This window comes from Pinus tabuliformis, chromosome X (assembly GCF_031772625.1).
Source record: "Pinus tabuliformis cultivar Carrire ecotype Pingquan chromosome X, CPIR1, whole genome shotgun sequence".
Classification (NCBI taxonomy): Eukaryota; Viridiplantae; Streptophyta; class Pinopsida; order Pinales; family Pinaceae; genus Pinus; species Pinus tabuliformis.
The window spans coordinates 1,716,440,255-1,716,465,851 of NC_142308.1; the positions used below are offsets into that span (position 1 = coordinate 1,716,440,255).

Here is a 25,597-nt window from a genome sequence, read left to right on the forward strand (position 1 = left end):
AAAATTGAGATATAGAATTTTAAATTTTAATGTTTTGAAGTCATTCTTACATCATATACATTGTAGGGTCAACATATAAAAACCAAAGTTCTGGAAGTCATTCATATCTACATGAGAATGAAATTTAAATGTCATCAACCTTCCTAGGTGACTTAACCAGCTAAAATGTTGAACAACCCGGTGTATATGGGCCATGGACATATTTTAAGGCCCACTAGCTAGAGTTTGGATATTTCATGGTTGGTGAAAAGGTGAATGCACAAAGATACACTTACGAGAAAAATATATATTTAATTGATGGAGATTTTAGTATAAGGAGGTGGTTAGATACCAATGCATATGGGATTGAATTACATCGATCAATACGTGGGTTTGTTGTGAAAGTTGGGGGATCATACACATAGGCTGAGAGGCAAACTCGCCAATAGCTTAAGGAGGTGGTCGTATGTAAAAACTCTCAGGGAGCACTGACATCAGTTGCAGAGCCTGAAGGCCAAATACTTTCCAGGTTCATGGGAATAGGAATACTGATAATCTAGTTGGGGTCAGTTAGTAGCATTGTAGAACCAAAACAGAGGAGAGGATACCATGGTTTCTGATGAAGAATTACTGGGCAGGCTTGAAACGCTGTTAAGAGAGATGGATTTCAGTTCCATCACCACAGCAGATAGCATAAGACAGAAGCTGGAGGGAGAATTTGGAGTTAAATTGGGTGACAAAGAAGCATTTATCAGCCACCAAATTAATCTCTATATACAGTGCCATCATCCCCTCGTCTCAGCTTGGGCTCACAATGAGCATAGCTCTCCTCCTCAGCTAGAAGCTAATGTGGAAGTTGCTGCTGGCAATGAAGAAAGTGCCCACACGGGGGCGAAGGAGCAGAACATTGAGGAGCCCATCAAAGAGAGGTGAGCTTTTAACGAGTATGGCTTTGAAGTTATGAGCTTTTAGCATTATATGTTAGCTATTTGTTCGTTTTGGTTTCCTTATTATAGTGACATGGCTTTGGTTTTCTATTTTACTCATATTTTGCAGAGTTTAAGGAATTCGTATGTTTTTTTATTGCTAAAATATAACTTTTATGTTTATGTTTGTTATGAATTCATTTTGTCATTGTCTCTGAGAAGGTATGTAACAGCTTCTAATGATTTTTTTTATCATCATGATTTTACTTCCATAATTAGAAAGAATAGTGAAATGAAATCCTGAATATATAACTTTGATTTTTAACAAAATTACGCATGAAAAGACATCATGGAGACAACAATAAAGGATGGTGACCTACAAAGCACACAATCACATTAACGTGGAAGGAAATCCCTAACCAGGTTTACCTCGCATGAAGAGAACAATAAAGAATAATTAACCCATTAAGCTAGGACAGTGTTTTCATGCCCGAAGTTACTTTGATACAAAGGTCTAGGCCAACTTTGTCTTCAGAGGAAAAAGAAGATATAAGCTCTTCTGAGGCATCCTTTTGGGATTCTACTGTATAAATGCGGTGATCTTTTACGCATATCATATTGGCAGCATTTAGAGAGGAAACACATAACAGTGGAAATCAATACCCATTTGGGTACATGTGCACCTGCTCACAAGAATACTGACTTAAGAAAGCATTGTGAGCTATCAAGGGGCTTTGTATATCCTTCAACTCCTTATCCCTGAGAACACATTCCATGAACTGGCACAATAACATGAGACTTCATCACCTGTTAGGTTTAGTACTAATGCAGTAGCATATGGCCAATATGTTTTGAGGGATCATACTGGTAGAAAATTCTACCAATATGGTTTTGGCATTCAATCAAGAAAGGTAATATTACGTATGAAAGTACCACAAAATAACTTATAGACTAATAGATAAGCTACAGTAATTTAGTTGTTTACTAGAAGCCAATAAGATGCTCAGTACATGTTATTTGGAACAAGGAAATGTGAACATTCCTCATAGTGGCATTTGCAGCCCAAGCCAAACCTGACAATGAAAAATTGAGGCGGACAAAATTCAACCTTAGACGAGGTGCAATCTGCTCCTTTCTTGTAGTAGGATGCCATAGGATTTGATTAGGGATTTCTTAATAGGTTATTCATTGCACAAGACTCTGGTTTGAATATCTTTGTTTAATATTCGAGGAAACTTGTAGCTTTATGAGAGAACAAACTCTTCATGAAAAAATGATGCACAAAAATTCCACATTAACTTGGCGGTGAAGGAAAACAAGCAAAAGTTCAAATGGGCGGACAAAGGAATCAAAACAATTTGACTGTTGTCAGTAGTGATAGAATTTTGTTTCGAGTGTTTCCTGCCAAGTCTGAATGGCTATCGTATGTAGTGTTACTCTGGGGCTCACCTAGAGCACATGCACATGAATTAATCAGAGCATAGATCACAGTGGTACCTTGACATCAATCTACACATAAGTCAAAGATAAAAAGCTTTATTTTTGGGTCAAGGACTCAACAAACTCACTTTTCAAAGTTCCACTGGCTTTCGACATATAGACAAAAGACCAAAGGTTGTAACCATAGGTACAAAACTTGCTTGGATGAAAAACATAACAAGGCTAAAGAGTGAGACCTGCGAGTATTGTCCAATGAAACTCTAACACCTATCCTTTGTTCTTCCAGATGCCCCTTTGAATTCGATTTCATGGCAAAAATTGTTATTCTGTTTTCTTCTACAGCATTCCCCTTTGCTAGTGTCGATTCTAGATGAATTGTAATCGTACTAGTATCTTTACCACGAGATCACCCATTTTATTGTAGTAGAAATCATTCTGTTTACAGAACTTGTTTAACAGAGCTTCATGCCTAAACAACTGTATATGTTGACTGCTGTAATCTCATAGAATGGATTATGATTTGATAAGCTAAAAGGTACAGCATATGGTAATATGACATTTATATGCACTAAGAACATGTAATGGGCCTTTATTGTTTATTGCAGGAGTGGGTGTTGTTTCCTTAGGTTGGATCAACAGTTGGTTAAGTATGCTTTTCTATGTTCTTTCCATCACTTCACTGATTCATTGAATAGAGAACTTTCAAGTTCCCTTTTATCTCACCTATTGATTGGCCTATACACTTTGAAACTAGGACTAAGGATCCACCTCTCCTAGTTTCCTCTATACTCAATATTTTCAAAATACCTCGTGCTGTTTTACATTTTTTAATCAGCCCTTAGTATCCACACCTTTCCCTTATTTGTTGTGGTCCTCCATATCAACTCAGTAACTAACACAACAAAATACATCTTCAAAATCATTAGTGGACAACCTTTCTTAAGAAAGGAGCAAATAGTCTTGTAAGAAAAAGGAATAAAACTTAAAATATAGGAAAGGACCCATTTATGGCTTTTGTACCACTTAGTAATAGCTTTGCTCATTAACAGCAGGCTGTAATGCTCATTTATGAAGCTGACCTGTTTTTAAAAGGAAATTATCTACATATATTAATGGGCTGTCCTACCTAAGTTAAGTTTATAAGTAAACAAACTCATTTGAAATTTTGTCCCAAATCCTGTTAGAAGTTTGCTAGAAGTCATAGTTTCATTTGATTGATGGGACCTTGACCATAGATCTTTGTTCTTATACTTCTGGCCCATTTTAAAACAACCCAGATTATTGGAATTTTCGAAAAAATGAGAGTATCAAGGCACAACTTTACCTCGGTGGAAAAAGGCATTCACTCGAAAAAAAAAGTTTGTCTACTTATTAACTCACTCTATACACAAGGACTATTATAAATAGAAAATATTACAACCATTGTCTTCTTTATCAGAATATTTTTTTCTCATTTAATGCACAATTTCCCTTCCCTTGATAATTGCAGCAATTTCAGCCATTGCTATGAAAAATGAAATCCTTATATGCTTTTGGACATACTTAGATATCAAATCTTTCCTCATATCTTCATTGTACTACACATATACTATAAAGGTTTGGTTCTGGGTTTGATTATTGCACCATACTCAGTGTAAACAAACCACCATTAGTGTTGAAGAATAGTGGAACTAAAGCACTGTCAAGGAGGCAATTTTATTGCAATTTTCCTCTAATTTCAAGCTACACATATAAACATTTACTACAACAGCATGAGCTTTAGTTTTGGCCTTAGAATTTTGTGGTTGTAGACTTGCACTTATCTCTGTATTGATGTGCAATATTAAAAAATACGAAAACCATCATACAAATTGTCAATATGAAGAGGGCTGTGTAAGTTACTAATATGAAAGGTGCAATATGAGTAAACAAATTAATTAGGAAGGGGTTGTACGAGTTTATAACTATTTTTCACTTTATTCACCATTAATATGAGTGGTGATAGACCTTCTAAGTTGTTGGAGCAATAGATTTGTGAGCCAAAAGCATGCGAGTTTTGGCTGCATTGGTGGTTTTTGGTTGGATGGATGTAGAACTAGTAGAGAAGCAGTCTCAAATGGAGTCAAGAGATTGAATAAACCATGATTGGAGGAGTCACGCTGATACGGGTTCATTCCATAGTTATTGTCTAAGTATGGTCACACAACTCTAGTCGCAAATTAAAGTAGCAACATTTTGTGTTGTGGAGATGCTAATATCTGTGTTGTGGACATGCTCAAATAACCCTACATAAGTCAACAATCACAACGAATCACCGTCAACCTCTTTATGTTCTTGGCACTCGTATAACTATGTAATAATAGATATGAACAGACAGAAAACTTTGGCCTCAGAGCATATTTATTATTCACCTTCTAAATATCATAATGATATAGTGATTAGATAGTCAGTAATGGATAGTAGATGTGTTGTAAACCTTCATGTTGTACAAAGTTATTCATTTAATGCAATTTTTGAGTTGATATTCTGCCCAATTATATTTCATATGTTGTTGCCATAATCCATTTCTATTCTTTTATTTGATTTCTTGTTATAACTTAGTGACTGTTGTTGTTCGAATAGGGAAATGAGTAAAGAAGGAAAACATTTAGTTATACATTGACCAAGAAAGCATATAACTGATTGAAAACTGAATTCACACACACAAGTAACAACATAGGATTTACGTGGTAAAACCTTGACAGGGTGTCAAGGAAACATCCACGGGGCAAGGGATTGGAATCTCTATTCAATCAATAATGATTCTCCATACAATAGTTCAGGCATTCATTTGGTTTTATATGTGCCTCCTCAGTTACATAACCGATGATTCGGTATAAACCTAACTTGTTACATTTTACCCAAATTTACATAATTAGTTGTCAAACTTCCAACAAACTCCACCTTGACAACAATTTTCCTAATCCCTTGCCCATGCCCATTCATCATCTTTTTTGCAAGCCAAGAGAAGCTAAACACCATCGCAACTTCTCTACTGTAACTGGCTTTGTGAATATGTCTGCACAATTCTCCTGCGTATGGACCTTTTGAAGAGCTACTTTTCCGCCATCGATCACATGTCTCAGAAAATGATACCTTACATCAAGGTGCTTGGTTCTGCTATGATAAGCAAGATTTGTAGCCAAATGAATAGCACTTTGACTGTCACAAAGTACATTCACTTTCTCCTGCGTCCTTCCAATCTCATCAAGTAGACCCTTTAACCAGATTGCTTCTTTATTGGCATCTAAAGCAGCTATATATTCAGCTTCGGTAGTGGACAATGCCACTGCTTCTTGAAGCTGTTATCACTTAGGTTGTTCCCCAAAAGTTGTAAGAAAAGGGAATACGACCGAGGTAACCACAAACCAATTTTTTTGACACAGATTCTAGCCAATCTGCATCCAGAGAGGGCTCTCTCTTGATAATTTAGCTTTGTTTTGAGGTATATTAGGCTAGTTATGAAGTACAAGGGTTTTGTTTTGAGTTTGGATGGTGATATTCAATCGAACAGGGGTGTAAGTCTGAGAAGTTCAGTCCATTGGGCTAATGGAGTCTATGAGGATAAACTGCTGGATATGGTTTCTTTAACAGAGGATGGTACTACAGAGCAAGGTAATCAATCATGAAACAATTTATAGGCTGGGATCAGATGGAATGAAGTCAGAGGGTGAAAGGCAATTAAGAATTCTTTAGCATGTTGATAGAGGGAAAATGGATGATTACTGCTAAGGAGCAGTCAAGAATTCCTTAGCTAATATTCAAGATGAAAGAACCAGGGGAAACAGGAGCAATTAAGAATTCCTGTTTATGCTAATTCTGAAGAAAACATTAAAAATAACAGAGACTGAACACAGTGCAAACATGCAAATTCTGAGTTATTCTTTTTCTCTATTATTTAGATCATGAAACATAGGTGATATAATAGACAAGAAAACTATAAAACACAAGTTAGAAGGACTTATTGATCCATAAGTTGATTCAAGAGTTCTGTAACAAGTCCTCTGCTATCAATTCCATATTCATAGAGTCCAGCAACAATGGATTCCAACAGTTTTTGTATTCAAAAAATTTTCAGAGTTACAGCGCAGTCTAAGAATGCATCACCAACCCCAATACTTCGAATGGGGAGGTACTTATGCAAAAATATTACAAAATATCTCAAGGAGATAATATCTACTGATGAGTTATTGTTTTTACAAGAAACAGAGACACGTAGTCTTGAAAACAGTGAAGAAATAAATGAGGAAGTAAATGCTGTTGTGCTGGCTGCTTAGTTTGGTGAGATGTGTTGACTGTAGGCTCGGTGAGTCGGCTGGTAGCTGTTTTCCACTAATATTCCGCACTGTTGCCCCGACTTTCTTGGGCGTTTTTAATTCTGATTTGATATTGTTGTTCCACATGACTCTCATCCATTCCTATTCTCTGCTTTATGGTACATGGTACCAAAACTTTCGATTTACCGAGAATATAAAAGATATCAGAAATATGTCTATAGAATTTCCAACATGCTTTGCCACCACTGCTCTTCTGGTAACTTATGCCTTTGCAGCTTTCTCAAAGTCTCGTCAGCGTCTGTGTACCTGAAGAAATTAGGCTGGACTGTAATAAGATGTTTCACTTCATGCTCAATATAAAATAGATTTTCCAAATTGTTGTAGAGGGCCTGGCCAGAGGGAAGTGCTTTCTCTCCTGAAGTACTTGATGAGGCATTTACTTGATCAGCAGCATGTTTACTCAACTTGTGTGTGTACTCAACTTGTCTCAACAGGCATCGATTACTCCCCAACAGACTTGGCAAGCCCTTTTCTTGCAAAATTGCAAATCTTTCTATAAAAGAATTTATCTCCACTTGCATGTCCTGGCACCTCCTCTCCAAATTTTGCATCGGGGTTCTCATGGTCATAACTCTTTTGACTGTTAGAATGGTGCCTGTCCTGTCTCTGATGTCCAGTGCTGCTAATTCTTCACTGGTCTTGGTGTTTAAAAAATGGATTAGCCTGTTGGCCTGTTCGGGCATATGTCCCAATAAAGTTCTGGCCTTTTGAATTTCCACTTGGGCTACTGCTATTAAGTCAATCTGCTCATATATAGCCTGAAAAGATCTCCACACACTACTAATGGATTGATTGATGTTGGCCCACAAGATGCCTTTAATTTCTCCCAGAGGTTTATCCAAAGAGAGGTCCTTTTCCAATGCTTTCACCTTGTTTTCTAATGCTTTAACCTCTCTTGTCTTTTTTGCCACAGTCATCTTGGATTTATCATAACTTACTTCTAATTTTGCCAATTTCTCTTTGGCTTCTTTCAATTCTGATACTTGGAGTTTTAATTCCTCCATGGCTTTTATTAACTCCTCTGTAGTCATGGTAGTGCTGCTGCCTGCTGCTGTTGTAGCTGCTATTGCTGATGTACCTATGGTGATTTCTGTTGCTGATGCCGAGACGGTGAGAGGCACTGCTGTTATACCTGTAGGAGGAGCAGTTGTGACTGTTGGAGCTATTTCAGGTGGTTGGGAGGTCGACTCTCCCTGCTTTTCTTGTAATACTTTCTCCAATGCCTGCTCTGTCTCACTTAACCTTTCATTCATCATCATAAGCAGGTCCATCATGTCCTCCTCTGATTTCTGCTGTACAACCTCTGAAGTTTGTGGATGCATAGTAGTAGGCAGCTTCAGTTGTTTTCTGAGGGCAGCAATGTCCTCTTCCTTCTTCTTAATCAATGCTTTTATTCCTTTGGCATCCTTGGGATCATGTCCCAGCTCGACGATAATATCTTCCAAGGACTTTATTCTGTTGTCCTTGGCTAAAGAAGATGCCTTCTCTAGATCTAGTTGAGCAGAGGTGTTGTTTAATGAGTTTTGCAATTTATGAGCCAACATTGCCTTATCTGCCAATGTGGAGTAGACCATCTCTCCAGTTTGCTTGTGCAACTCAATCTGGTCCATTGGATGAATGTCTTTGGCAAGGACCTCCAGATTTGTCCTGATATAGTCAGCTGCTGATTGTGGCTGTTGCACTTTAGGCTTAAAATGGCTCAAGATCATTTTACCTTCTTTAATGTCATATGCAGACATTAACCTTTGCTGGTTGGTGGGGGTCATTTTGAGAAACTGATTGTAAAGTTGCAGCCTCAATGGGTCATTCTGGGTCTTTATCTCCGTGAATGTTGATATCCGACCCTTGTTTGCTTTGCGGCCTAGTGGATGAAACTTCCACACTATGCTGCCTGCCTAGGTCCTGCCTGTGAGAGCTGGTGGATGTTTCTATCATTGGGGATGTCTCGTGACTGACCATCTTTTCCCCTCTTAGACTGCCTGTGGTTTCCTCAATAAATTCATCTTCTGATAAGGGGTTTATTCTTTGCCTTTTTGCCCCTGGTTGCTCTGCTAGTCCACTCATAGGTGTGCCTTCTTCCCTGTCCCTTTTCCTGCCCTTTTCCTCATTAAGAGGAGTCTGTAACGCTGGTATCTCTGGTGCTTTGGTTTGGGTAGGGGGAATTTGCCCTTGGTCCTGTTCCTTTGATGTTGTTGGCTGATCTGTCATTATTTGCTGCTCTATCTCTAGCACTTCTTTGCCCTTTGATGTCCCTATAGCTGGTGTAGCGCTTTCTTGTGTAGGCTGCTGAGAAGTTCCAGCAGCGGATGTGCCCACTCCTGCTTGCTGAGGCAGCTCGAAAGATACTTGTCCAAAAGAGTCCAAGTCAAGCATCTTTTCAAGATCTTTGATAGCTTGTTCCATCACTTCTTGCTGGGTAAGTTCTTCTATTAATGTACCCTTTGTCCACTCATCCTGATTAGCAAATTGCTCTACTTCAGGGATCCTAGAATGCTTATAGGCTGATAGCCTGTTTTTTACTTTTCTGTCACTGAGAAAGCCATTTGGGTCATATGATACCCACCAGAAACTTTTCTTCAATCTAAGTTCTTCCCCCAATATCTTATCAGCATCTTCCCATGCTTCCCTCTTGTTAATGATAAAAGGGCCTAACTGGTTTCTTATTCTCAACTGGGCCTTTTTCTTTGCACTGCAAAAGTGAGTTAAATCTGCATTGATAAGTTGCCTGAAATACTCCAGTGCAAACAGTCTCATAGGCACATACTTGGGCAGCTTATAGGGGCACAACTCACAGCCATATATTCTGATTTCAGAGTGATTCTGGTAGAGGTACTAGTCACCTATTCTGTAGTTTTTGGAGAGCTGTAAAATCTTCTGCATATCACCAGAGAATCTAGGAGGAAGAGTTCTCATCAGTAGAGAGGAGACCAGATATATAAACAAGTCAATGAATTCACAGTAGGTATAAGGGGACCTAGAAACATGGTGGAAGGCTGAGGTTTAAAGATCACAGACCTCTTGTCTCCTTTAGCATCTAATTTTTTGATGGGAAAGTGAAAACTGTATGTTTGATAGTATAGGAACAGATGATATATATAGGATGAGTACTTGAAGACTTCTTCTCTGTCTAGACTCAAGAATTGGAGATGGATCTTGTTTGCAATGAAAGTAGCATAGTCATACTTGACAGCAGGACGCTGTCCTGGAGTAAACATGGACAACAAAACTAATGTGGTCTCATCAACATATTCACTTGTCTTAAATCCTAGGACATAGGATATTATATCAACTAAGAGTTGGCCTATTTCATTGAACCAGACATGCAAATATGGAGGCGGGCCTTGGGGTTGGCGCTCTGGTCTTATAAACCTTTTAGCAATGCGGGTTATCTCTGAATTGGACAGTTTAGGGCCCTGCTCAAGCAGGAATCCCATAGAAAGAGGAGCCAGAGGCTGAATGGGTTTGAAGTGCAACATCTCATTGATGGACTCAAGAGTTATGTAAAAGAGAACAGTTCCAGATGGAGTCTTGACTGCTCTTTGGGTAGGTTCATAATTGGCACAGCATAGGCGGATAATATCGGGGAAAACATTTACTGAGGGGAGGTAGTACATGGGCAAGTTGGATTCCCATATTCCATAGAGATTAGAGTTACTTTGGTGACTGTTCCTAATTTCACAAAATGCCTGGAGGTGTTTTTTGTCACCAATTAAGTCTTGAATTTGGAAATCTCTATCAGCCAAGGGCAACCACTCCAGGTCTTTGTGAGGTGCATTGAGAGGAGCAATGTTCAGGGCCACCGGAGCTTCCATACTGTTAAAATTGGAATTCGGGTTTTTGTAGCAAAAGTAAGCAAAACAAGAGTTCTGGGAGTTTTTTTATGAATAAACAAACTGTTTTTCAACTCGAATTTGGCTTCTTTTGGGAAAATTTTGCAGAGAAAAACTGAAATTACGGGTTCGGGAGGAAACTGGGTAAATACCTGTTTTTTAGAAGCGAACAGAGTAATTGCTGGTTGCAGGATGGAATGCTGGGCACGACACTAGAACTTGCTTGGCCGGGTGGTAGACTTGTACACTTCAAACAATCAGGTGGACGTAGATTGCGTGCAACAGTTTCGCAGAAAAGAACGAATAGAAATGGGCGAAAATGACGTTTTTACGACTTTTTAACAAAAATTTGGCTTTCGCGGGGTTTTGGTGCTTTTTGGTCGAATGACGTCAGCATGACGGGGTAGTTTGTTGCGTAGTGGAGGGTACGGAAGGGTGACGTGAAGGTGACGTGGCAATGACGTCATTGGGCGGTGTCAGTGGGAGGGCAGTAAGCGGTATAGGCCTGCACTGCTTATGATCTAAGGTGGTTTCGGGCGGAGGGGCAACGAGCACGGCAGGAGGGTGCCGCGTGTCCCAGGTACGGGCGGCAATACCACAGTTCCTTGGGCGTTAAAGTACCGCGGCAGAGGGGTTTGCGATATTAGTGTGGGCCGTCCGATGGGAGAGCGCCGATCAGACGGTTGGCGCTCGTTGGATGGGACGGAGGGTTAGGGCGCGGAACCCATCAATTAAATCAAAGTTTTTTAATGTTTTCGGGGGTATTACCTTTGGTTAACGGGGTTACGGGTTTGGTTATTTAATTAACCAAAGGTCAAATAAATCCCATGGTCGCGTACGAAGGGTTATTACAAGGTTTATGATAAACCTTTAATCCTCGGGTTACATAATGATATGGTTTATAACTAAACCGGGGCGGGATATTAATACTTTGGGGTTTTATTTTACATAGATAATACGGGGAAGGGTAATCTTGCTAGGGATTTATATAATAAAGTTATTGGTCAATATGGATATGATTGGAAGCAAGCGCTAAGTCTAGTGTTAAGAAACTTAGGCTAAGGGAATGAAAAGAGAAACAGGTTTTTACACAAGAAATGTGGCTTCTTTGCCTAAAGCAAGAATGTTATTTTACTTAGGCTTTTTCATGAAATGGAGTGATCTAGGAGTATTAAGCAGATCTCAATATCCTTGGGGGAGGTTAGTAAGTGATTTTTGGAGTAGTGTGAAGGGAAGTTAGTCATGCCTCACTTGATTTGTAACGAAACAGCTGCCATGGTACTTATGATAACAATAAGATGAACATTTTTGAGAAACAAAGTTAACCATAAGCATGCTTCTGCAACACTAAAACTGCCTACCTTGCCTACTGTTCCTAACATTTTTTCTTCTTTTCTATGGGTGCACTTGGACTAGCAGACCCTTTCAATCCTTTTTCTTTTCATTGCAACCCTATCTATATCTACCCCTATAACATCCATGGGCTCAGATTTAACAGTTAAGCTCCTTTGCTTCTCTACTTATCTATTGACCTGCCAAGATTGAACAGTTTGGACAGGTATTATTTCTCTATCTCTAAGACAAGTAAATTCAAACATGAACTGGCCAAGATTAAACTGTTTGGCCATCCATCCATGGTGGCATAAATGAACACGTTGTCCACCATCAGATTTTTACAAAAATTGAACAGTAGTGGCATTTTGGACTTGCACACTTTCATGGTCCTTTGTTCGGGGTTCATTTCTTTCATTTTCTTGACCATTTCATTTTTCTTGCCCTTTGATTTTTCTTTTAGGGCATAACCTCTTTACATTTTTTAACTTTTTTGATTTCTTTGGAATATGGAAAACCTTTGCAACCAGCCAAAGGTATGAACATATTAGAGCTCTTCAATGTCAATCATGAAAAATGACACCTATTGGTATAGGAACCTAACAGTGGCTCCACTTGGGGATGGCTTTTCTTGATGAAAAGTCAATAACAGCAGGTCAGATGGCCTTATGTACAATTCTTGCTGCATTCTGAAATTTTCCTTTGCTGTAAATGAACAAACTGCTTAGAGGACTATGTAAGATATACACATCTCTCATGAGCTGTTCCAAACAATTATACCTCTGTTTTTTGCTCTGAAATCTGCTTCTGCTGGCTGCTTTATTATACTTATGACAGTTGCAGTTGTGAAGCTTAAGGCCTTCTCTTCGGGGTTTAACTTCAGCAAATTTGCTGTCCAATCCGAGCCTAGACATTATTAAATATAAAGCATGTACAGGTTAAGACAAAAATATCTCAGACAACCAGATCAAAATAGTGCTTGAGCATCCTGCCATTAATTGGTCCATCTTCTGCTTCTGTACCATCCAGGCTCTTTAAAAAGTAAGTATTGTTTCCTTGTACAGCCTAGATGATAAAAGGTGCCCTCCACAGGAAGTCAAACTTCCCATGTTTTCCTTTATCTTCTCTCCTGGAGTCCCATTTCAAAACCTTGTTTCCAATATAAAAGTCCTCTGCCTTAGTCTTCTTATTAAATATCTTCTTAAGCTTTTCATGTAGCACTTGAGATCTCTGATATACCTCTTCCCTGGTCTGCTGCAAATGAATAGTCTGATTAATTCTTCTCTGAATGTTATTAGGTTCTGCTTGCACTTCTTGTAACAATTTGATCACTGGGACTCCTAAAGATGAAGGAAAAATAGCCTCCATGCCATAAACCAATTCATAGGGGCTTGTTCCGATGGATCTCTTTGTGGTCAATCTGTCTGCCCATAGTGCATTGATAAGCTTCTTATGCCAGTTTTTCTTGTTTTCCTCCAATACTTTCTTAATGATATTGATCAGGCTTTTATTGGATGACTCAGCTAGACCATTACCTTGAGGGTAATACGCTGTGGAGTGGCCTAAGGTAATGTGGTACTTGTGACAAAAATTGATCATTCTCTTGGATTTGAAAGCAACAGCATTGTCAGTGATAATCTTTTCAGGACAGCCAAATCTGGACAGGATGTTGGTTTCTAAGAATTGCATGATCACTGAATCATTGGCTTGCCTACAAAGGTTGGCCTCTATCCACTTGGTAAAATAGTCTGTGGCAGTCAGGATCCATTTATGCTGGCCAGAAGAAGATGGGTGAATTTCTCCAATAAAATCTAAACCCCATTGTTGGAATGGTCTTTCAGTGGAAATTGGTTTGAGGGGTAAAGGTAAAAGCTTTCTCTTGCCTTCAAAGATTTGACATTTATGGTAAGAAGTTACAAATTTCTTTACATCAGCAAACAGGGTGGGCCAATAAAATCTAGCCCTTAGGATTTTATAAGCAGTTGATTTCTAGTACAAATGTCCACCATAGTCCCTTGCATGCAGTTCTTTCAGCACTTTGTCAGTTTCATCCTTTGTTAAACAATTCAGTAAAATGCCTTCATGATTTTTCCAAAATAAAGCATCATCTAAAATACAGAATTTTGAAGCTTTCATTTTCAGAAATCTTTTCTTAGTTCTGGATAACCCTGGAGGAGCCTGCAGGTTTAGCAATACATAAATTATATCAGCATACCAAGGTGATTGTAAAAAGGCTTGATTGATCTGTGGAGTCGCCATCTCCTGTTCATTATCCAGTTCATTGATATCAAGGGCTTGAAAATTGGTTTCAGTCATAAGTTTAGCTAATCCTTGTCCTTTTATCAGCTTTGTTGGTTTAATTTCAATGTCATATTCCAAAATGTTAGCTATCCACTTGCCACGTTTGCCTTCAATTCCTTCCTGAGTTAGGATATCTTTGACAACAGTGTTTGGCACATAAGCTATTACATGAGAGTATAAGATATAAACTTTGAAGTCCTTAATGGCTTTTACAAGTGCATAAGCCTGTTTTTCCATGATTTGATATTTTAAAGGTGCATCTCTGAGTGCTTTGCTAAAGAAAGCTATGGGTTTTTCACATCCTTGATCATCTTTCTGTAGCAAGACAGGAGCAATAGTATGTTTTGAGACAAATGAAAATATCATGAAGTCCCTATCAAACTTTGGGCTTGTGAGGATTGGTGTTTTAGTTAAAGCCAATTTAATTTCTTCAAATGCTTGTTTGGCCTCTACTGTCCATTTGACCTTGGAATCCTTCTTTAACATGTTGTTCAACAGTCTGATTAATTCAGCCAGATTGGGTATGAATCTTCTTAAAAAGTTGATTTTCCCTAGGAAAGCTTGAAGTTCTTTGATATTTCTAGGGTGAGGAACTTGCAGAATGGCTTGTATTCTATCTGGATCAATTCTAATGCCATCTTTTGAGATTATGTGACCTAGCAGTTTACCTTCTTCTAGGCCAAATAATGACTTCTTTGGATTCAGTGATATACCATATTTTCTGCAGATTAAAAACACTTGTCTCAGATGCTCTAGGTGTTGCTGATCTAATTTGGAAAACGTAGTGAGATCATCTAAGTATATGACCAGGAAATCATGAATTTCTTTAGCAAAAGCTATGTCCATTGCACGTTGGAAGGTTGCTCCTGCATTTTTGAGTCCAAATGGCATTTTCACATATTTGAAAGTTCCCCATGGGGTTGTAAACGCAGTTTTTTCCTGATCATTAGGGTGAACTAAAATCTGGTTGAAGCCTGAAAACCCATCCAAAAGTGAAATTCTAGAGGCACCTACTACCCTTTGTAAAATATGGTCCATCTTGGGCAAGGGGTAGTGGTCTTTTAGAGAGACTTTATTTAGATTCCTCAAATCAACACATAGTTTGATTTCTCCTGTTTTCTTCCTAGTGGGCACTAAATTAGAAACCCATTCTGAAAATCTAATGGGTGCAATTATCCCAGCTTCATACATTCTTTTGACTTCTTTTTCAATCAGAGGGAGAAGTACAGGGTTGACCCTTCTGAGTTTCTATTTAAAAGGCTTTTGATTTTCTTTGAGGGGTATTATATGTTGAATCACAGAAGTATCATAAGATTTGAGATCTTCATAGCTCCATTCAAAAACATCCTGAAATTCCTTGAACAGTTCAACATACTTTAGCTTTTGGTCAGGAGGCAAAGTTTTGGACAATTTAATCATTTTAGGATTTTGTTCAGTTCCTATATTACAGTCCTCAAGTTCTGCATTTAGAGGCTGCATTTTGGGCTTCCTTGAAATATCATTAGAATAAAAAATGTCTTCCAGAGGAGTTAGTCCTGTGGGTAAACAATTGTCCTTTAAATCAATGACTTCAGATTCTCCTCCAACAGCTTCATCCAAGTCTATTTCTTTAAGCTCTTGCAACTCTTTGCTGGTAAATTTTGTTGGATGCAGTATTTGAGTTATTGTTTCAGCTAAAATGTGTGTTTCAATTTTGTCTATTTGATCAAATTCTCCAACAGTGCCCGTATCTATATTAGTGCTGGAAAATTCTTCTTTTAAGGTCAGGAAATTATTAATTTGAGTGTCATTGTCAAACACTTGCCAATTTTTTTACATTGTCAGGTATAGTTGGCCTGTGTTTAATCTCAGCTGTGAAATGATGATTAGGCTCAAATGGCAGTTTACAAGTGTTGGCAAATGTTGCCAAACTGTGAGCATGCAGGTTTTGTTTCCTTGGAATTTTGGCAAGCTGTGTTTCTAGAAAGGCATTGAGTATTTCAATTGTTGCTGCTCTATAAGACCTTAATCTAAGATCATTTGTGAGAAAGTTTCCTTTCATTTGTTGAATAACCAAATCAGAGTCTCCCAAAATTGATACTCTAACTGCCCCTAAGCTTTTGATCAATTTGAGTCCTAGCAAGAGGGCTTCATATTCAGCCATGTTACCTGTGCATCTAAAATTCAGCCTGCATGCATGTCCTTATGCATGATCATTTTCCATATTATGTATCCAAATCCCTGCTCCTGCTCCTAGTTTATTGACTGATCCATCAAATTCCAAATACCACAGGATTTCTTGATTATAGCTAGTATTAGGGGTCTTAGAAATTTGCTTACTAGGGAGATTTGGATTTTCAGTTTCATGTAGTTTCCCTTGTGTGTCTGGTATACCATTGTTCATAGAAATTTCTTGAATGTGAGCACTGGATTTCTCATTTGTAGAATTTTTTTGCTCTAAAGCCAAAGCCTTGACATCAGTTGGGGGGTAAATTTCATCATTGTATAGGATGAAGGAGTCCATATCAGAATGCATGGAATAAATGGGATAATTTTGGGGTTTGTCCTGGCTGCTGACCACATACTTCATTAAAGTCTCTCTATATAACTTCTTTGGTTGCCCAAATACTGAAATAGTTGCATAAGACATGTCCAACTGTAATGATCCTTGCAGTTTTGCTCCCCAAGACCTAGACAATAGCATTCCATATTTGGGTGGAATATCAGCTACCACCACATCCATTAAAATTGTTTTGGCAGGGTATTGGACTAATGATACACATAAGTCTTTGATTAGTCCTAGACATCTGACTTGGCTTGAATCAAAAGAGAACAAGTCTTTGTATGGCCTGGTAATATCTAAGTCCAACTTCTCCATAACAGATTTGGGCATTAAATTATGAGAAGCACCGGAATCAAACATTGCGTTGTGAAGTATTTTATCATGAATGTTCAGACTTACATAGAATGGAGGAACCCCTCCATCTACCGATTTACCGTTCACTTCGGGGCCAAAAATTAATTCAGGTTGGTCATCAATGACATTTATTGCATGTCTGTTTTCTGAAATTTGAAGTGATCTTCTGATTTGTTCTCTATAGACATGATACTTAGCCAATTCTGAAAGTGGAATGGCTATCTTTAACTTGCCTATTTCGGTCTCAAAATTGAAGGCTTTTTCAGTTTGAATTTTTGCATTTCGGGCAGCAAGGTTTTCTTTTTCTGCAGCATTTTTTGTACTTATCTCTTTTATAGGAATGTTGTTATGAGCTGAAGTTGTTTCTATGTCAATTTCTGGAGGTTCTCCCACAATTTCTTTGGAAGGAATGGAAGCTGAAGATTGTTTATCATGTTCTTGATTATCCGAAACATCCTCAACTATTGGACTGTTTGGGTTAGGAATTGCCTTAGGAGGAGTTTGTATGGTAGAGTTCTTGATTTTAGCTTTGGTAGGTTGTTTGGTTTCTTTCTGTTTATTGTCATCAGGGACATCTATTCTTCTGCTTCTTAGATTATATTGTTTGTGAACTTCATAGACGGCTGTGTCATATCCCTCCCTAAAATCAAATGATTCCCGTGATTGAATTTGGAACTGACCCGAAGTGTGAGCCTCTTGGTCCTCTTGGGTTAGGAAAATTTGTTGTTCACTGTTGAAACCCATTAAGTTAATTTGAGTATCTTCTGTGGGCTCACTAGAAGTTGAAGCTTCAACATAGTTTTCTTGGAATGGAGGTCTAATACTCTGGTCAGGGCCAGCCTTTCCAGTGTTAGAGTTTTGGTTTTTTCTAAAGTTTGGATTTCTTCCAGCATTACTTGGTTGACCATCCCAAGATGATTTTCTTTCAATTGTTTCTACCCTATCCCCAAGTCTATCCATTCCCTTAATGATAACATCCAATTTTTGTTCAAAAGCAGAGGGTTCTTCCTTTAAAGGTACTCTCCTTTTAGTCCTGGCTCTAGCTCGTTTAGAAATCAAATTGGCTTCAACACTAACAGCTATACTTTGCATGTCTTCTAGGTTTCTAGGAGCTCTTTCCCTCAGTTGGTATGCCATATCAGAGTCGAATGCATCAAGGAATTTAATCAGGGCCAAGTCTGGTGGAGGTCTGAGATTTTGTGGAATTGCATTGTATACATTGTTAAATCTAGTGCAGTAATCTTGAACAGTTTCTTGTGGACCTCTCTTTAGGTTTTCGTATTCTAATAAAATGTGAAGAGGATCTTTTTTCTTTTCCCACCTGTTTAAGAAGGTCTGATAAAGAGCCTCTGGATCATGGATCGTGTTTGCAGGGAGTGCTCTAAACCGGGTTCTAACATCTCCAGTTAAGCTTTGGACAAAGACTTTCATTCTTACATCATCATCATCAATCTCATAATTTTCAAAAGAGTCCATCATTTTCTTGGTGTGTTGTTGAGTTGTGTAAGTGCCAATACCATCAAAATAAGTGATTTTGCTTTGATAATCTTGAGGCATAGCTCCTGGATTAGCAGGTAATTGCAGGGGAGCGTATCGGTTTGCCATATTTGCAGAGATAAGTGTAACAGCCGGAAAAGCAGGTATACCAGTTGAAATATGTGCTGTGGATGGGGGAGTGGAAAAGATGGTTTGAGGTGGTGATGATGAACTAGGAGAGGCAACAGTAATGGCAGAAAGGACTGGTGCTTTTCCAGGGGTAAGCTCAGATTGGGTAAGGTTCTGCTGATATATGTCAAGGGGTGAACTAGCAGAATGTTCTTGGCTCTGCTGGCTTTTAAGTTTCTTGGGAACCAGATTAGGATTTTGGAACACAGGTGGGGGATTTGGATCTGGATTTGATCTAGTGTAACGGGTCTTCTTCTTTGGAGCTAGCTTCTGAATATAATTTTTGGTTTTTCTTGAAATGTCTGAAGGATACAACTTTTGACAATATCTTCCTAGGAAGTTTTAAATATGGGAGTTTTGAATTTTCCTGAAGATCTATTGAAACAAGGGACTGATAAAGTATTTGAGACAACTGTTCAAAGTCTAAAACTAAACTGGAGATAGACTGAAGCAGCTTTTATTTACTCCTGTAATTGCATAGCAAAAGCAGTTTCAAAGGCTACCTGGCTAACTTCAGGCTCCATCTGTAGCTTTAAAAATAAACAGCAGTAACAAACAATTATTCACATCCCCAGCAGAGTCGCCAATGATGTTATCACTCAGGTTGTTCCCCAAAAGTTGTAAGAAAAGGGAATACGGCCGAGGTAACCACAAACCAACCTTTTTGACACAGATTCTAGCCAATTTGCATCCAGGAGGGCTCTCTCTTGATAATTTAGCTTTGTTTTGAGGTATATTAAGCTAGTTATGAAGTACAAGGGTTTTGTTTTGAGTTTGGATGGTGATATTCAATTGAACAGGGGTGTAAGTCTGAGAAGTTCAGTCCATTGGGCTAATGGAGTCTATGAGGATAAACTGCTAAATATGGTTTCTTTAACAGAGGATGGTACTACAGAGCAAGGTAATCAATCATGGAACAATTTATAGGCTGGGATCAGATGGAATGAAGTCAGAGGGTGAAGGGAAATTAAGAATCCTTCAGCATGTTGACAGAGGGAAAATGGATGATTACTGCTAAAGAGCAGTTAGTAATTCCTTAGCTAATATTCAAGATGAAAGAACCAGGGGAAACAGGAGCAATTAAGAATTCCTGTTTATGCTAATTCTGAAGAAAACATTAAAAATAACAGAGACTGAACGCAGAGTGCAAACAAGCAAATTCTAAGTTATTCTTTTTCTCTATTATTTAGATCATGAAACATAGGTGATATAATAGACAAGAAAACTATAAAACACAAGTTACAAGGACTTATTGATCCATAAGTTGATTCAAGAATTTTGTAACAAATCCTCTGCTATCAATTCCACATTCATAGAGTCCAGCAACAATGGATTCCAACAGCTTTTGTATTCAGAAAATTTTCAGAGTTACAACGTAGTCTAAGAAATGCATCACCAACCCCGAATACTTTGAATGGGGAGGTACTTATGCAAAAATATTACAAAATATCTCAGGGAGATAATATCTACTGATGAGTTATTGTTTTTACAAGAAACAGAGACACGTAGTCTTGAAAACAGTGAAGAAATAAAAGAGGAAGTAAATGCTGTTGTGCTGGCTGCTCAGTTTGGTGAGATGTGTTGACTGTAGGCTCGGTGAGTCGGCTGGTAGCTGTTTTCCACTGATATTCCACGCTGCTGCCCCGGCTTTCTCGGGCATTTTTAATTCTGATTTGATATTGTTGCTCCGCATGACTCTCATCCATTCCTATTCTCTGCTTTATGGTACATGGTACCAAAACTTTCGATTTACCGAGAATATAAAAGATATCAGAAATATGTCTATAGAATTTCCAACATGCTTTGCCACCACTGCTCTTCTGGTAACTTATGCCTTTGCAGCTTTCTCAAAGTCTCATCAGCGTCTATGTACCTGAAGAAATTAGGCTGCACTGTAAAAAGATGTTTCATTTCATGCTCAATATAAAATAGATTTTCCAAATTGTTGTAGAGGGCCTGGCCAGAGGGAAGTGCTTTCTCCCCTGAAGTACTTGATGAGGCATTTACTTGATCAACAACATGTTTACTAACTTGTGTGTGTACTCAACTTGTCTCAACAGGCATTGATTACTCCCCAACAGACTTGGCAAGCCCTTTTCCTGCAAAACTACAAATCTTTCTATAAAAGAATTTATCTCCACTTGCATCTTTTGACACCTCCTCTCTAAATTTTGCATCAGGGTTCTCATGGTCAGAACTCTTTTGACTGTTAGAATGGTGCATGTCCTGTCTCTGATGTCCAGTGCTGCTAATTCTTCACTGGTCTTGGTGTTTATAAAATGGATTAGCTTGTTGGCCTGTTTGGGCATATGTCCCAATAAAGTTTTGGCCTTTTGAATTTCCACTTGGGCTGCTGCTATTAAGTCAATCTGCTCATATATAGCCTGAATAGATCTCCACACACTACTAATGGATTGATTGATGTTGGCCCACAAGATGCCTTTAATTTCTCCCAGAGGTTTATCTAAAGAGAGGTCCTTTTCCAATGATTTCACCTTGTTTTCTAATGCTTTAACCTCTCTTGTCTTTTCTGCCACAGTCATCTTGGATTTATCATAACTTACTTTTAATTTTGCCAATTTCTCTTTGGCTTCTTTCAATTCTGATACTTGGAGTTTTAATTCCTCCATGGCTTTTATTAACTCCTCTGTGGTCATGGTAGTGCTGCTGCTTGTTGCTGTTGTAGCTGCTTGTTGCTGATGCACCTATGGTGATTTTTGCTGCTGATGCCGGGACGGTGAGAGGCATTGCTGTTATACCTGTAGGAGAAGCAGTTGTGACTGTTGGAGCTATTTCAGGTGGTTGGGAGGTCGACTCTCCCTGCTTTTCTTGTAATACTTTCTCCAATGCCTGCTCTGTCTCACTTAACCTTTCATTCATCCTCATAAGCAGGTCCATCATGTCCTCCTCTGATTTCCGCTGTACAACCTTTGAAGTTTGTGGATGCATAGTAGTAGGCAGCTTCAGTTGTTTTCTGAGGGCAGCAATGTCCTCTTCCTTCTTCTTAATCAATGCTTTTATTCCTTTGGCATCCTTGGGATCATGTCCCAGCTCGACGATAATATCTTCCAAGGACTTTATTCTGTTGTCCTTGGCTAAAGAAGATGCCTTCTCTAGATCTAGTTGAGCAGAGGTGTTGTTTAATGAGTTTTGCAATTTATGAGCCAACATTGCTTTATCTGCCAATGTGGAGTAGACCATCTCTCCAGTTTGCTTGTGCAACTCAATCTGGTCCATTGGATGAATGTCTTTGGCAAGGACCTCCAGATTTGTCCTGATGTAGTCAGCTGCTGATTGTGGCTGTTGCACTTTAGGCTTAAAGTGGCTCAAGATCATTTTACCTTCTTTAATGTCATATGCAGACATTAACCTTTGCTGGTTGGTGGGGGTCATTTTGAGAAACTGATTGTAAAGTTGCAGCCTCAATGGGTCATTCTGGGCCTTTATCTCCGTGAATGTTCTTTTGATATCCGACCCTTGTTTGCTTTGCGGCCTAGTGGATGAAACTTCCACACTATGCTGCCTGCTTAGGTCCTGCCTGTGAGAGCTGGTGGATGTTTCTATCATTGGGGATGTCTCGTGACTGACCATCTTTTCCCCTCTTAGACTGCTTGTGGTTTCCTCAATAAATTCATCTTCTGATAAGGGGTTTATTCTTTGCCTTTTTGCCCCTGGTTGCTCTGCTGGTCCACTCATAGGTGTGCCTTCTTCCCTGTCCCTTTTCCTGCCCTTTTCCTCATTAAGAGGAGTCTGCAACGCTGGTATCTCTGGTGCTTTGGTTTGGGCAGGGAGAATTTTCCCTTGGTCCTGTTCCTTTGATATTGTTGGCTGATCTATCTTTATTTGATGCTCTGTCTCTAGCACTTCTTTGCCCTTTGATGTCCCTGTAGCTGGTGTAGCGCTTTCTTGTGTAGGTTGCTGAGAAGTTCCAGCAGCGGATGTGCCGACTCCTGCTTGCTGAGGCAACTCGAAAGATACTTGTCCAAAAGAGTCCAAGTCAAGCATCTTTTCAAGATCTTTGATAGCTTGTTCCATCACTTCTTGCTGGGTAAGTTCTTCTATTAATGTACCCTCTGTCCACTCATCCTGATTAGCAAATTGCTCTACTTCAGGGATCCTAGAATGCTTATAGGCTGATAGCCTGTTTTTTACTTTTCTGTCACTGATAAAGCCATTTGGGTCATATGGTACCCACCAGAAACTTTTCTTCAATCTAAGTTCTTCCCCCAATATCTTATCAGCATCTTCCCATGCTTCCCTCTTGTTAATGATAAAAGGGCCTAACTGGTTTCTTATTCTCAACTGGGCCTTTTTCTTTGCACTGCAAAAGTGAGTTAAATCTGCATTGATAAGTTGCCTGAAATACTCCAGTGCAAACAGTCTCATAGGCACATACTTGGGCAGCTTATAGGGGCATAGCTCACAGCCATATATTCTGATTTCAAAGTGATTCTGGTAGAGGTACCAGTCACCTATTCTGTAGTTTTTGGAGAGCTGTAAAATCTTCTGCATATCACCAGAGAATCTAGGAGGAGGAGTTCTCATCAGTAGAGAGGAGATTGGATGTATAAACAAGTCAATGAATTCACAGTAGGTATAAGGGGACCCAGAAACATGGTGGAAGGTTGAGGTCCAAAAAATCACAGACCTCCTGTCTCCTTTAGCATCTAATTTTTTGATGGGAAAGTGAAAACTGTATGTTTGATAGTATAGGAACAGATGATATATATAGGATGAGTACTTGAAGACTCCTTCTCTGTCTAGACTCAAGAATTGGTCATGGATCTTGTTTGCAATGAAAGTTGCATAGTCATACTTGACAGCAGGAGGCTGTCCTGGAGTAAACATGGACAACAAAAGTAATGTGGTCTCATCAACAGATTCACTTGTCTTAAATCCCAGGACGTAGGATATTATATCAACTAAGAGTTGGCCTATTTCATTGAACCAGACATGCAAATATGGAGGCGGGCCTTGTGGCTGGCGCTCTGGTCTTCTAAACGTTTTAGCAATGCGGGTTATCTCTGAATTGGACAGTTTAGGGCCCTACTCAAGCAAGAATCCCATAGAAAGAGGAGCTAGAGGCTGAATGGGTTTGAAGTGCAACATCTCATTGATGGACTCAGGAGTTATGTAAAAGAGAACAGTTCCAGATGGAGTCTTAACTTCTCTTTGGGTAGGTTCATAATTGGCACAGCATAGGCGGATAATATCAGGGAAAACATCTACTGAAGGGAGGTAGTACATGGGCAGGTTGGATTCCCATATTCCACAGAGATCAGAGTTACTTTGGTGACTGTTCCTAATTTCACAAAATGCCTAGAGATGGTTTTTGTCACCAATTAAGTCTTGAATTTGGAAATCTCTATCAGCCAAGGGCAACCACTCCAGGTCTTTGTGAGGTGCATTGAGAGGAGCAATGTTCAGGGCCACCGGAGCTTCCATACTTGGTTAAAATTGGAATTCGGGTTTTTGTAGAAGAAGTAAGCAAAACAAGAGTTCTGGGAGTTTTTTTATGAATAAACAGACTGTTTTTCAACTCGAATTTGGCTTCTTTTAGAAAAATTTTGCAGAGAAAAACTGATATTACGGGTTCGGGAGGAAATTGGGTAAATACCTGTTTTTTAGAAGCGAACAAAGTAATTGCTTGTTGCAGGATGGAATGCTAGGCACGACGCTGGAACTTGCTTGGCCGGGTAGCAGACTTGTACACTTCGAACAATCAGGTGGATGTAGATTGCATGCAACAGTTTCGCAGAAAAGAACGAATAGAAATGGGCGAAAATGACATTTTTACGACTTTTTAACAAAAATTTGGCTTTTGCGGGGTTTTGGCGCTTTTTGGTCGGATGATGTCAGCATGACGGGATAGTTTGTCGCGTAGTGGAGCGTACGGAAGGGTGACGTGAAGGTGACGTGGCGACGACGTCATTAGGCGGGGTCAGCGGGAGGGCGGTAAGCGGTATAGGCCCGCATCGCTTATGATCTAAGGTGGTTTCGGGTGGAGGGGCAACGAGCACGGCGGGAGGGTGCCGCGTGTCCCAGGTACGGGCGACAATACCACAGTTCCCCGGGCGTTAAAGTACCGCGGCAGAGGGGGTCGCGATATTAGTGTGGGTCGTCCAATGGGAGAGCGCCGATCAGACATTTGGCACTCGTTGGATGGGACAGAGGGTTAGGGCGCGGGACCCATCAATTAAATCAAAGTTTTTTAATGTTTTCGGGGGTATTACCTTTGGTTAACGGGGTTGCGGGTTTGGTTATTTAATTAACCAAAGGTCAAATAAATCCCATGGTCGCGTACGAAGGGTTATTACAAGGTTTATGATAAACCTTTAATCCCTGGGTTACATCATGATATGGTTTATAACTAAACTGGGGCGGCATATTAATACTTTGGAGTTTTATTTTACATAGATAATACGGGGAAGGGTAATCTTGTTAGGGATTTATATAATAAAGTTATTGGTCAATATGGATATGATTGGAAGCAAGCGCTAAGTCTAGTGTTAAGAAACTTAGGCTAAGGGAATGAAAAGAGAAACGAGATTTTACACAAGAAATGTGGCTTCTTTGCCTAAAGCAAGAATGTTATTTTACTTAGGTTTTTTCATGAAATGGAGTGATCTAGGAGTATTGAGCAGATCTCAATATCCTTGGGGGAGGTTAGTAAGTGATTTTTGGAGTAGTGTGAAGGGAAGTTAGTCATGCCTCACTTGATTTGTAACCAAACAGCTGCCATGGTACTTATGATAACAATAAGATGAACGTTTTTGAGAAACAACGTTAACCATAAGCATGCTTCTGCAACACTAAAACTGCCTACCCTCCCTACTGTTCCTAACATTTTTTCTTCTTTTCTATGGGTGCACT

General features: G+C 39.2%; 1 protein-coding gene across 1 annotated transcript in view; it reads left to right on the top strand.

The window, feature by feature from the left end:
• The first annotated feature begins 311 nt into the window (after positions 1 to 311).
• The window catches only part of LOC149146616 (upstream activation factor subunit UAF30-like), a 321,482-nt gene continuing 296,196 nt past the window's right edge, over positions 312 to 25,597 (top strand). The window contains exon 1 of the mRNA XM_089448632.1: positions 312 to 908. Coding sequence (XP_089304758.1) covers positions 589 to 908 — 320 coding nt within the window. The 5' untranslated portion in view covers positions 312 to 588. The remainder of the gene's footprint in view (positions 909 to 25,597) is intronic.